The sequence below is a fragment of the Cervus canadensis genome, chromosome 4 (genome assembly GCF_019320065.1).
Source record: "Cervus canadensis isolate Bull #8, Minnesota chromosome 4, ASM1932006v1, whole genome shotgun sequence".
NCBI classification, from domain to species: Eukaryota; Metazoa; Chordata; class Mammalia; order Artiodactyla; family Cervidae; genus Cervus; species Cervus canadensis.
The window spans coordinates 66908548-66921200 of record NC_057389.1 but is presented as its reverse complement, the minus strand read 5'-3'; the positions used below and the strand labels follow the sequence as shown (position 1 = coordinate 66921200).

The following is a 12653-nucleotide window of genomic DNA, read 5'->3' as shown; positions in this document are numbered from 1 at the left end:
TGGTTTTTTTTTTTTTTTTTGTTAATGTGGTGTATTACATTGATTGATTTGCGGATATTAAAGAATCCTTGCATTCCTTGGATAAAACGCCCACTTGTCATGGTGTATGATTTTTTTAATAATGTTGTTGGATTCTGTTTGCCTAGACTTTTTGTTAAGGATTTTTGCATCTATGTTCATCAGTGATTTGGCCTGTAGTTTTCTTTTTTTTGTGGCATCTTTGTCTGGTTTTGAATTAAGGGGTGACGGTGGCCTCATAGAATGAGTTTGAAGTGGGTTCACCTTACTTCTGGTAAAAACAATTTTCTGGAAGAGTTTGAAGTAAGATAGGTAATTACTCTTCTCTAAAGTTTTTGGTAGTATTCAGCTGTGAAGCCGTCTGGTCCTGTGCTTTTGTTTGCTGGAAGGTTTCTGATTACAGTTTCTATTTCCTTGCTTGTGATGGGTTTGTTAAGATCTTCTATTTCTTCCTGGTTCAGTTTTGGAAAGTTATACTTTTCTAAGAATTTGTCCATTTCATCCAAGTTGTCCATTTTATTGGCATAGAGCTGCTGGTAGTAGTCTCTTATGATCCTTTGTATTTCAGTGTTGTCTGTTGTGATCTCTCCATTTTCATTTCTAATTTTGTTGATTTGGTTTTTCTCTCTTTGTTTCTTAATGAGTCTTGCTAATGGTTTGTCAATTTTGTTTATTTTTTCAAAAAAAAACCAGCTTTTAGCTTTGTTGATTTTTGCTATGGTCTCTTTAGTTTCTTTTGCATTTATTTCTGCCCTGATTTTTAAGATTTCTTTCCTTCTGCTAACCCTGAGGTTCTTCATTTCTTCCTTCTCTAATTGCTTTAGGTGTAGAGTTAGGTTATTTATTTGGCTTTTTTCTTGTTTCTTGATGTAAGCCTGTAATGCTATGAACCTTCCCCTTAGCACTGCTTTTACAGTGTCCCATAGGTTTTTGGGTTGTTGTGTTTTCATTTTCATTCATTTCTATGCATATTTTGATTTCTTTTTTGATTTCTTCTATGATTTGTTGGTTATTCAGAAGCGTGTTATTTAGCCTCCATATGTTTGAATTTTTAACAATTTTTTTCCTGTAATTGAAATCTAATCTTACTGCACTGTGGTCAGAAAAGATGACTGGAATGATTTCAATTTTTTTGAATTTTCCAAGACCAGATTTATGGCCCAGGATGTGATCTATTCTGGAGAAGGTTCCGTGTGCACTTGAGAAAAAGGTGAAGTTGATTGTTTTGCGGTGAAATGTCCTATAGATATCAATTAGGTCTAGCTGGTCCATTGTGTCATTTAAGGTTTGTGTTTCCTTGTTAATTTTCTGCTTAGTTGATCTATCCATAGTTTGAGTGGGGTATTAAAGTCTCCTACTATTATTGTGTTATTATTAATTTCCTCTTTCATACTCGTTAGCGTTTGCCATACATATTGCGGTGCTCCTATGTTGGGTGCATATATATTTATAATTGTTATATCTTCTTCTTGGATTGATCCTTTGACCATTATGTAGTGTCCTTCTTTGTCTCTTTTCACATCCTTTATTTGAAAGTCTATTTTATCTGATATGAGTATTGCAACTCCTGCTTTCTTTTGGTCTCCGTTTGCATGAAATATTTTTTCCAGCCCTTCACTTTCAGTCTGATGTGTCTCTTGTTTTGAAGTGGGTCTCTTGTAGACAGCATATATAGGGGTCTTGTTTTTGTATCCATTCAGCCAATCTTTGTCTTTTGGTTGGGGCATTCAACCCATTTACATTTAAGGTAATTATTGATAGGTGTGGTCCCGTTGCCATTTACTTTGTTGTTTTGGGTCAGCATTTATACAACCTTTCTGCATTTCGCTGTTTAGAGAAGATCCTTTAGCATTTGTTGAAGAGCTTGGTTTGGTGGCTGCTGAATTCTCTCAGCATTTTTGCTGTCCGTAAAGCTTTGAATTCTCCTTCATATGCTGAATGAGATTCCTTTTCTGGGTAAGTAATCTAGGTTGTAGGTTATTCTCTTTCATTACCTTAAGTATGTCCTGCCATTCCCTTCTGGCCTGGAGGGTTTCTATTGATAGATCAGCTGTTATCCTTATAGGAATCCCTTTGTGTGTTATTTGTTGTTTCTCCCTTGCTGCTTTTAGTATTTGTTCTTTGTGTTTGATCTTTGTTAATTTGATTAATATGTGTCTTGGGGTGTTTCACCTTGGGTTTATCCTGTTAGGGACTGTCTGGGTTTCTTGGACTTGGGTGGATATTTCCTTCCCCATTTTAGGGAAGTTTTCAACTATTATCTCCTCGAGTATTTTCTCATGGCCTTTCTTTTAGTCTTCTTCTTCTGGGACTCCAATGATTTGAATGTTGGGGCGTTTCACGTTGTCCCAGAGGTCCCTGAGGTTGTCCTCATTTCTTTTGATCCTTTTTTCCTCTCTGCTTCATTTATTTCTACCATTTTATCTTCTACCTCACTTATCCTATCCTCTGTCTCCGTTATTCTACTCTTGGTTCCCTCCAGAGTGTTTTTGATCTCATTCATTGCATTATTCATTTTTAATTGACTCTTTTTTATTTCTTCTAGGTCTTTATTAAACATTTCTTACATCTTTTCAATCTTTGTCTCCAGGCTATTTATCTGTAACTCCATTTTGTTTTCAAGATTTTGGATCATTTTTATTATCATTATTCTAAATTCTTTTTCAGGTAGATTCCCTATCTCCTCCTCTTTTGTTTGACTTGGTGGGCATTTTTCATGTTTCTTTACCTGTTGGGTATTTCTTTGCCTTTTCATCTTGTTTAGATTGCTGTGTCTGGAGTCGGTTTTCTGTATTCTGGAGGTCTGTGGTTCCTTTTTATTGTGGAGGTTTTACCCAGTGGGAGGGGTTAGACGATTGGCTTGTCAAGGTTTCCTGGTTAGGGAAGCTTGCGTCGGTGTTCTGGTGCATGGAACTTGATTTCTTCTCTCTGGAGAGCAATGGAGTGCCCAGTAATGCGTTTTGAGATGGGTCTATGTGTTAGGTGTGACCTTGGGCAGCCTGTATGTTGACGTTCAGGGCTATGTTCCTGCATTGCTGGAGAATTTGCGTGGTATGTCTTGCTTAAAACTTATTGGCTCTTGGGTGGTGGTTGGTTTCAGTGTAGGTATGGAGGCTTTTGTATGGTCTCTTATTACTTAAAGTTCCATGTAGTCAGGAGTTTTCTGGTGTTCTCAGGTTTTGGGCTTAAGTCTCCTGACTCTGGATTTCAGTTTTATTCTTCCTGTAGTCTCAGGGCTTCTCCAACTATACAGCCCTGATAAGAAAACTTCTAGGTTAATGGCTAACAGATTCTCCCCCGTTAGGGACACCCAGAGAGGTTCACAGAGTTACATGAAGAAGAGGAGAGGGAGGAGGGAGATAGAGATGAGCAGGAGGAGAAAAAGGGGGACTCAAGAGGAGAGAGACAGATACGCAGTTGTCTGTTCCCAGAGTGATCTCCGTAGCCCAGACACCCACAAAGATTCACAGAATTGGATTGGGACGAGAAGGGGAAAGGAGGAAATAGAAGTGTTCTGAGGTAGAAAACAGAGAGTCAAGATTGGGAGAGAATAATCCACACACTCCTGAATAAAAATGGGAACTGAATATTGGATTCTTAAATGTTCACAATTTATATCATATACTGAAAAACAAAAATTAAAAATCTAGAGTAGAGGTTAGACTCTTAAAAATACTATATTAAAAACAAGAACCAAAACACACAAAAAAATTTTAGAAATATATATGAAGTTTGGTTTAAAAATCGGGCTTCTCTTCTTTTTTTTTTTTTTTTGTAAGGTTATAGTGTATTGAAAGTGACAATTAAGGAGTAGTAGAGGAGTACTAGAGGTCTTTAAAAGAAATAAGAGAAAAAGAAAAATAGAAATTAGAAGAGAAAAAGGAAAAAAATAGAAGAAAAAAAAAGAAAGAAAAAAAATTTTTTCCTAATTAAGAAGATATTAAAAATCTATGAAAATGAAAGTTAAGGAGTAATGGGGGAGTAATAGGGAATTTTAAAGGAAAATAAAAGAGAAAAAAGAAAAAAGAAAAAAGAAAAAAAATTTTTTTTTCTTACTTAAAAAAAAAAAAAAAAAGTAAAAATATATCCAGGAATTTCTCTGGAGCTGTTGCAGTCAGTGTGGGTTCGGCCCAGTTTCAGATAGCTCCTCGTTCCAGCTTACAATTCTCGACATCTACAGGCCCCTTCTGGTATAGTTAGTGTTTCCTACAGGGATTTTAATCTGTTGCACCAGTCCCTTCTGAAGCGGTTCCCTTTGTTTATTTGGCTTCTGTTTGCCGGTCTCTTCAGAGCCTCATTTCCTCCCTGACACAGGCGGGCGGAGGTGGACTCTTATTCAGGTAGCTAGTTCCCTCGCGCTGCGGCGAGGGGCTGGCGCTGCTTTCTCCGTCTGCGCTGCTCAGGCTCCCAGCTTCTCTATATGGAGCGAGCCCCATGCTGCACGCGGTTCCAGCCCTCGGGTGTTCCACAAAAGCGGGGAACAAAAAGCTGCGCCTGCTCTTTGTGCCTTCCCTGTCAGAGCAGTCCCGGCAGCCAGGGGCTTGACGGGCCCACTGCCCCACCCCCGTGCGGCGCGCCCACTCCCTTCCGCAGTCCCAGTCTCAGTTTCCGCCGGAGCCAGTCGGGTGCGTGTGCCTTCTGCCCCCGGCGTCCCCAGCCCCAATCCCCGCCCACGCCGGTCGGGTGCCTGTGCCCTGTGTCTCGCTGCGACCCTCCCGGTGGATGTCGACCATCCAGAATCTCAGGAGGTCTTTGATTAGAAAGTGGAGGCCTGTTTGCAGTGCGGCAGGGGATGCGGTCCTTGGGGCCGAGCCTGCCTCCTTCCCCTCCGCCCTGCCTCCTGCCTCTGGCGGGGCTGGGCCGGTCCGCAGCCTGCGAACTCTTCTCTGGACTTTCTCAATCCCTTTGTTCTGCGAACCGGCCGGCAGTGTGTTCAGGCCAGTTAATTTTCTCTCTCTCTTTTGCTCTCCCACAGTTCAAGTTGGCAACTCACAAAAGCTCCCTCCGATTGTCCTCAGGGCACTCAGGCCGGACCCTACCCCAAGCAATGCCGCCCACTCCTCTCCGTTCCGCCCCCACTTGCTGGTGGCTGGATGCCGGTGTCTGGGGTACTTTTCTACTGGGAGTTGCTTTTAGGCTGTAATCTGTGGGTTTTATTTATTGTTTCCCTCCCAGTCAGGTTGCCCTCCGAGATTGAAACACTTCCCCCAGGCCCACCAGTGCGAGGGTTTCCCGATGTCTGGAAACGTCCTCTATTAAGACTCCCTTCCCGGGATGGATCTCCGTCCTTAGCTCTTTTGTCTCACTTTTTATCTTTTATATTTTGTCCTACCTCCTTTGGAAGACAATGGGCTGCTTTTCTGGGCGTCTGATGACCTCAGCTAAGTGATCAGGAGTTGTTTTGTGAAGTTTGCTCTGCGTTCAGTTATTCTTTTGATGAATTTGTAGGAGAGAAAGTGGTCTCCCCGTCCTACTCCTCCGCCATCTTGGCTCCTCCCCCTAAGGATGCTTTCTTGCAGACTTTTTCTTCCTTGTCTTTAAGAAGCAGGAATGTTTGCTATAGCCCTGAAATTCATAACAGACAAGGTGAGCCACAGTGGGAAAGTGGCACAAAGTGATGCAGGCACAGACATACACATTCTACCTCTTGCCTGGTTTAGAAGCAAGGGTGGAATAATTCATAGCCTCATCTGTGTCTAGAATTTTATTCTCACCTCTCATTCATTCAGTAACACATTCAAAGCTTCCACACATCTTTCTCACATTTGTGCTTTTTCTTTCCATTTCAGACCTATTTCATTCCAGAACTTATTTTAATAACCATATGTGTATATTAAAATAATAGACTCACTTTTTTTGCTTCCTCAAAAATAATCTTTTATTGAAAAATTGCTAAACATGAAGAACTGTTGAATTCTTGGAAATGCCGTCTTTACTCTACCACCCTCTTTAAGCCCACAAGTGCCCTTTGTAGTCAGAGTTGACATAAAGCTGAACCACTCGTTTCTACATCACATGTTATGCACACACCTTTGCTACACGTAATTCTACATACACATTCCTTAAGCTGCCTAGTCTTGTTCCTGCCTTGCTCACACTTTTTCCTGTTTTTGAAGAAGGAATATTCTCTTTTTCCTTCTTAAACACTGTCAATATTCCAAGGGCAAATCATTTCATTTCCCACATTTCTTCATCCAGTCCACAGTGATTCCCTTAGAATTCCTGGAATATTTAGTGTCTACCCTCTTTTGCTTCAATAAATACCATCTTACAAGTTTATTATAGTTGTAGAGTAGGAAAATATTATGTTCTCATTTGTCATTTAATTAAAATGTAAATGCAGAGTATGTTTGAGATAAATTTTTTTCTGGATCTCTAGAGGAAAGTTGGCGTTATTGCTTAGAGCTTATTTTGATTGCTAAAACAACCAAATTAAGCTTGAAGATGGATGAGAAGAAAAGCAAAAGTAATTTTGAGGAACAACTACTTTTTATTGTTTTATTGAGACAAAATTGACATATAACATTGGGTAAATTTAAGGTAGATTAGGTAGTGATATATATATACACACATATATATAAATGATTACCACAATAAGATTAGTTAACGTATGATCATCTTAGATAATTTTGTTTGCTTTGTCTTATTTTTGCTTTTTTTATGGTGAGAACTTCTAAAATTTACTCTCTCAGTAACTTTCAAATATAAATATGTAAAATAGTATTCTTAACTATAGTCCACCATGCTATTCCCATGATCTTACTCATCTTATAACTAGAAGTTTATATTCTTTGACCTTGTTTACCCTTTTCCTCACATCCCACCTCCTCCATCTTTGCAAAACACCAATCTGTTTTCTATTTCTATGACTGTTTTTTTTTTTCACATTTAAGTGAGATCATAAACTACATTTATGAAGGGGAAAAAAATCCTGCCAGTAAGGCACAGAAAAAAATGTTATGAACCAGGATATTCTAAACCAGTGGCTCTCAAAAGCTATAGTGTAGATCAGACACAGCTCGTTTGATCTCACCCCAGAGTTTCTGATTCAGCAGGTCTGCGTTGTTTCCCAAGAATCTCAATTTCTGACAATTTCCCAAGTCATGCTTGTGTTGATGGGCAAGGAACACATTTTGTGAACCACAAGTTCAGCTGATAGAGATTTGGTAAAATAAATAAATAAATAAAGGTTTGTTATAAATCCCAAGGTGAGTTCACAGAAAGAAAGTAAGGCTCACCTTAATCTTGGATAATAGTAATAATAGAATGGTATTTGTAAAATAGTTAGTTTTTGTTTGCTGGTTGATTTGCTAATTTCATGACAGAATACATTAGGGGGGTTTAGGGAGGATGTAGGTATATAGAATTGGAAGGTAGCATGCTTCAACCATGCTTTTAGGAGGTAAGAATTTGGTGTAGGAGAAATTACAATTATACTCAAATAAAGAGAAGATCATGAGAGAATGTTTTCCAGGAGAGAACTATGCAGGGTACTGTATTACTGAAACTGATTTTGAAAAGTTAAATTCAACGTATTATTCATAATATTTCCATGTCACACAGTGAGTTACTTTGTATTTTCATTGCTTTGTGATTATATCTAATGATTTGAAGTAGAATGCAAGTTTTCAGAATTTTTCCCATAGAGCATATACACTTACAAATAATCAACATTAGCATTTTGGATGAATTTGTGTGTGGTTGTCTGAATAATGGAATTCAAAATGCATGAGAGAGAGAAAAAAAATAGAGAGTGAACCCTTGGGGCAGAAAAATAAGAGAAAAAGAAAAAAAATGACTTTAAGATCAATAATATAGTGTATGAAAAACAAGTTGTTGCAATCACTGAGTTGAGTAAACAGTTATTAGATTAGGAATTCAACATGCTAGGCAAAAATCCTGGATCTACTTAAGATGGCCTCTCAATGGAATTTTGCATAAATTATCTCTTCTGAATGACAGTAATAAATATGCAAATTTAAAGTTTTACTAAAGGGCATGGAGTGTCCAGGGCTTCCCCAGTGGTGACTCAGCTGTAAAGAATCCTCCTGCAATGCAGAAGCTGCAGGAGCCATGGGTTCTACCCCTGGGTGGAAACAATAATAATAATAATAATCAGACAAGAAAGCTTACTTTGGAATTTGAGTCAACCGATGCTTAGATAATTAATTCATTAAAAAGCAAGTGAGTGGCTAAGCTTAAATTTGTGTTTAAGACTGATTGATCAAAATCCACTGCCTTTCTCACTACATATTGTAAAATAAAATATGTAAAATTTCACTTGAGTGAGATACAGAGAATAGGCCTTAATCCACATAAAATTATGAAGTAGATGATTTGAACTGGACTGGCACTCCATTCAGTCATACTGCTATGTGATCACTGTGGTAAAATAAGCTCATTGGAACCTGCTATTAGTCTCATGAAGTCTCAAATATTCTCACAAACATGGATGTGAGTGGGAGAAAGGGAAGTTAAAATAGAACAACAAACCCTCTCGAACTGAGTCTCAAGTTGTTTACTTTTGTTCTTTTTCTTTTAGAGTAAGTCAGTGATTAAAAGTCAAAGAAATGGACAACTTTACCTCTAGGAGCACATTTTTTCTTATGGGATTCAGTGATATTCGGGAGATCCAGATCTTTCATGCTGTGCTCTTTTTGCTAATTTACCTGGCAGCCCTGCTTGGGAATCTTCTTATCATCACACTTACCACCAAGGATCATTGCCTCCACACGCCAATGTACTTCTTCCTGAAGAACTTATCCTTTCTGGATGTTGGCCTCATTTCCATCCCTGTCCCCAAATCCATCATGAACTCTCTGACTAATGACAACACCATTTCGTTCCTTGGATGTGTTTCACAGGTATTTTTCTTTTTCCTCTTAGCCACTACAGAAGTAGCGCTACTTACAGTCATGTCCTATGACCGCTATATTGCCATCTGCCACCCACTCAGGTATGACATTATCATGAGCCATGGAGCCTGTGTGCAGATGGCTGCCTCTTCATGGCTCAGTGGAAGTCTCAATGCAATTCTGCACACAGTTTTTACCTTTTCCATACCCATGTGTGGATCTCCTGAAGTTCATCAGTTCTTCTGTGATGTCCCACAACTGCTCTCTCTGGCTTGTTCATTTAACACTGGGGAATTAGTAGTCATTGGGCTCAGCCTAGTGCTAGATTTTGGCTGTTTTGTGTTTATTGATATATCTTACATTCACATCTTCTCCACTGTGCGAAGGATACCCTCCAGACAAGGCAGATCCAAAGCTTTCTCCACATGCTTGCCACACCTCCTTGTTGTGACTTTGTTTCTCTCTTCTGGGTATTTTGCCTACTTACGCCCATTACCCAAATCTCCATCACTTTTGGATTTGTTAATTTCAGTATTCTATACTATGGTGCCACCCACCATGAACCCCCTCATCTACAGCCTGAGAAATAAGGATATGAAGATGGCACTAAGGAAACTGAAAATAACTGGATATTTTCAATCAAATTAGAAGAATTAATTTCACATCCATCATGATCTTTTAATTCACTGACATAATTATCTGAGACATTGATGGCACATTCTGACAGTAATATTAAATGTGTAGAGTAAGATTATCATGGAAAACTTGGTTTTACTTATTGAAGTGGTACTAATAAGCATGATGCCTGTCCAGACCGAATGTATGACAAACCAATAGGGTTCTAACTGAAATTGTAAAGATATATGTTGTCCTTATGTTTATCATCCTAATGGGAACACCATTTTATGTGACAAGTGGCAAACTGGGCAGGGTGCTAGGACTTCAGATATAAACTCCAGCTCTCCCAGGCAGACCAATTTTATTGTCACTCTTAGCAAATGCTATACCTGAAACTCCTGTTGGATGATGCATATAATTCATTCTCAAATTAAAGAAACCAGGTAGAGGTGAAGTGAACACTGCGAAACATTGCAAATATAACCAAATGTGACTCAATTGTACAAGTTAAAATGGTCAACTTTATGCTATGTGGATTTCACCTTATCAACAAGACAAAAACAAAAACAAAGCGACAGTCTGTTATCTATCTGTCTTCCTTTTTTCTTTCTCAAGCCTACAATATGGCATTTTCTGGTATAGCTTGTGCCCGTGCAGTCTAGTGAGAGAAGACACATGTACTAACACCTAGCTTTGTTATATACACATATATTTGCTCTTACTAATATTAAAACAAGCCCCTGGGTGCACGGAGTAAAGGGGCCAAAAACAAACATACTTAACATGAAGGCAAGTGTAGGGAGGCAATTTGCACTTTTGTAAAGGAAATATCTACACTCTATTTTAAAGGCTAAGAAGGAATTGAATCTGGAAAATGGGGAGGAAAACTGATGTAAAACATATTGGAAAATGAAAACAAACAAAAACCAAAACCAAAGGACAACAGTGGGTTATAAAAGATGTGTGACTGATATGGGACTGAACTACAATGGCCCTTGTCCTGAAAGACAATGAGAAAGACATAAGGGAAGAACTAGAATAAGCAGAGGGCAAGGAGGCTGATCAAGATTCTAAGAGGCTCAAAACATGCAGTGAGAGATGAAGCTTTGATCAAATGTTGAGAGGAAGAGAAGATAGATACAGGAAATTTCAATCACATGACTTAGATATGTTTAAGGAAGTAAAAACAAAAGTCAAGAAAGTTAAGTTTGCAAACAATGAGCTTTAGATCTTCAACTTCTGGAAATACAATCCACTATGATCTTTTCTTTGTTCCTAATCTAGTGCTAAATTTTCCTTCTTTTGTACATTTCTTCATGAGAACTCTTTTGCCTAAGATTGCTTCAGGCTAGCTCAGTTTCTCTACACGTGCTTCCTGAGCATTACATCTCTCCAGCACAGTACTTACTTCTTAATTAATCTTTGCTCCTGGGATACAGTTGCTTCAGAATATTGTGTTAATTTCTGCTGTACATCAAAGTGAATCAGTTATATGTATACATATATCCCTTCTTTTAATGCTAATTTTAATTGCCATTTGACACATATTTCTGTAAGTCTTTGATAAATGTCTCTTTCCTTGACTAAATCATGTTATCCTGGAGGTATGCTTAAATCTTCAGTGAATAGCTTGTTGTGTAGTCTAGAGCAGACATTCAGTAAGTGTTTATCTAATACGTGGATTAATGGACAATACATACTTCTTTTCCTATTCCCATAAAATGTTATTATTTATTTTTTTAAATTGATATCTTGCTTATACTGTCCATGTTGGATGTATTCGTGATTATAGTGATTATTAAAGGTATTTTTCAGTCTGAAAGTAAGTTCCTAGCAAAAAAACCTTTCTCATTATTAAAATTAAAATTAATTTAAAATGAATCAATGGACTCAGTTTGTTAGTAATGCAAGTTTAAACATGTTTCTATATTTTTAGAGTCACTTTATAGTTTACTCTAAGACAATTAAGTTATGATAAATCTATATTAGTTTCAACTATAGACTTTTTAAAAAATCATAATTATTTTTTCATAGAGACTAAAGCTAAAGAATTTGAGCAATATACAGAGAAAAATCATTGCTATGATAATTATGCATGTATTTTTTAGAAAAATGATATTATATGACTGGCTCATTTTTAAACAGTTGGTATGCATCATATATAATGCTGGTTGTGCAGAATACAAAATGACACCATACACTGCAATATATTTCATTGTTTCTTCTTGCATGCATTTCTCCTTTCATGTTTGAGTGTCTCTTCCCTTTAACACTAAGTGAAATTTAATGAGGTAACCTGTTAAAATTATTGGTGGTTTGCATGTGAAAGTTAGATTTCCTAGAAAGAATAACATTTAAAATGCTTCATGTGGTAGACCTAATAATGGCCACCCAAAATATCCACATACTAATCCCCAGAATCTAGGAATAGGTTATTTTATATTGTAAAGGGGACATTGCAAATATGATTAAAATTATGGGCCTTGAGATGGAGGGATTATCCCAGTGGGCCTAATATAATCACATAGATCTTTAAAGACAGAGAGCTTTCCCGTCTGCAGTCAGGAACTAGAGAGATGGCAGCATGATATGAACTAGACTGACCAGTGTTGACTTTAAAAAGAGCAAGATTGGCTATGATCCAAGGAATATGAGAAAGCTTCTAGAAGCTGAAAAAGGCAAGAAAATACTTTGTCCTTTAGAGCTTCCAGAAAAGAACAGCCCTACTGACATCATCATCTTAGTTCAGTGAGTTTGACCTTTAAAATTGAAATTTGTGCTTTTTGAGCTACACAGTTTGTAGTAATCTGTTTCTGCAGCAGTAGAAAACTAAGACACTGAGTAAAACTTAGTGCTTCATTATCAGTGTATCATTTGAGTTGTAGAATGGTTAACTTTTTGCATATTTAAAGAATAGCAGTGGAAATGGAAAATCTGTATCTAACAACATATATATGTATATCTGAATCTCACAGTTTGTATTGGAACCAAGAAATTAGACCCAACGAATGGACCCTATATGATGTTATTATCTTACATAAACATTAAGACCAGACTCTGTGCTGATAGAAGTCAGGATAATATTCATGTTGAGAGATGTTTCTGAAAGGAGGTTGGTTCTAGGTGTGTTTTGTTTTATTCCTTCTTCTAGATGCCAGTAAC

General features: G+C 37.7%; 1 protein-coding gene across 1 annotated transcript; it reads left to right on the top strand.

Moving 5' to 3' along the window:
• Positions 1–8588: 8588 nt before the first annotated feature.
• Positions 8589–9521, top strand: LOC122440877 (olfactory receptor 14A16-like). Its single transcript, XM_043467559.1, has one exon. The coding sequence runs from the start codon at positions 8589–8591 to the stop codon at positions 9519–9521; it is 933 nt and encodes a 310-aa protein (XP_043323494.1).
• Positions 9522–12653: the final 3132 nt, after the last annotated feature.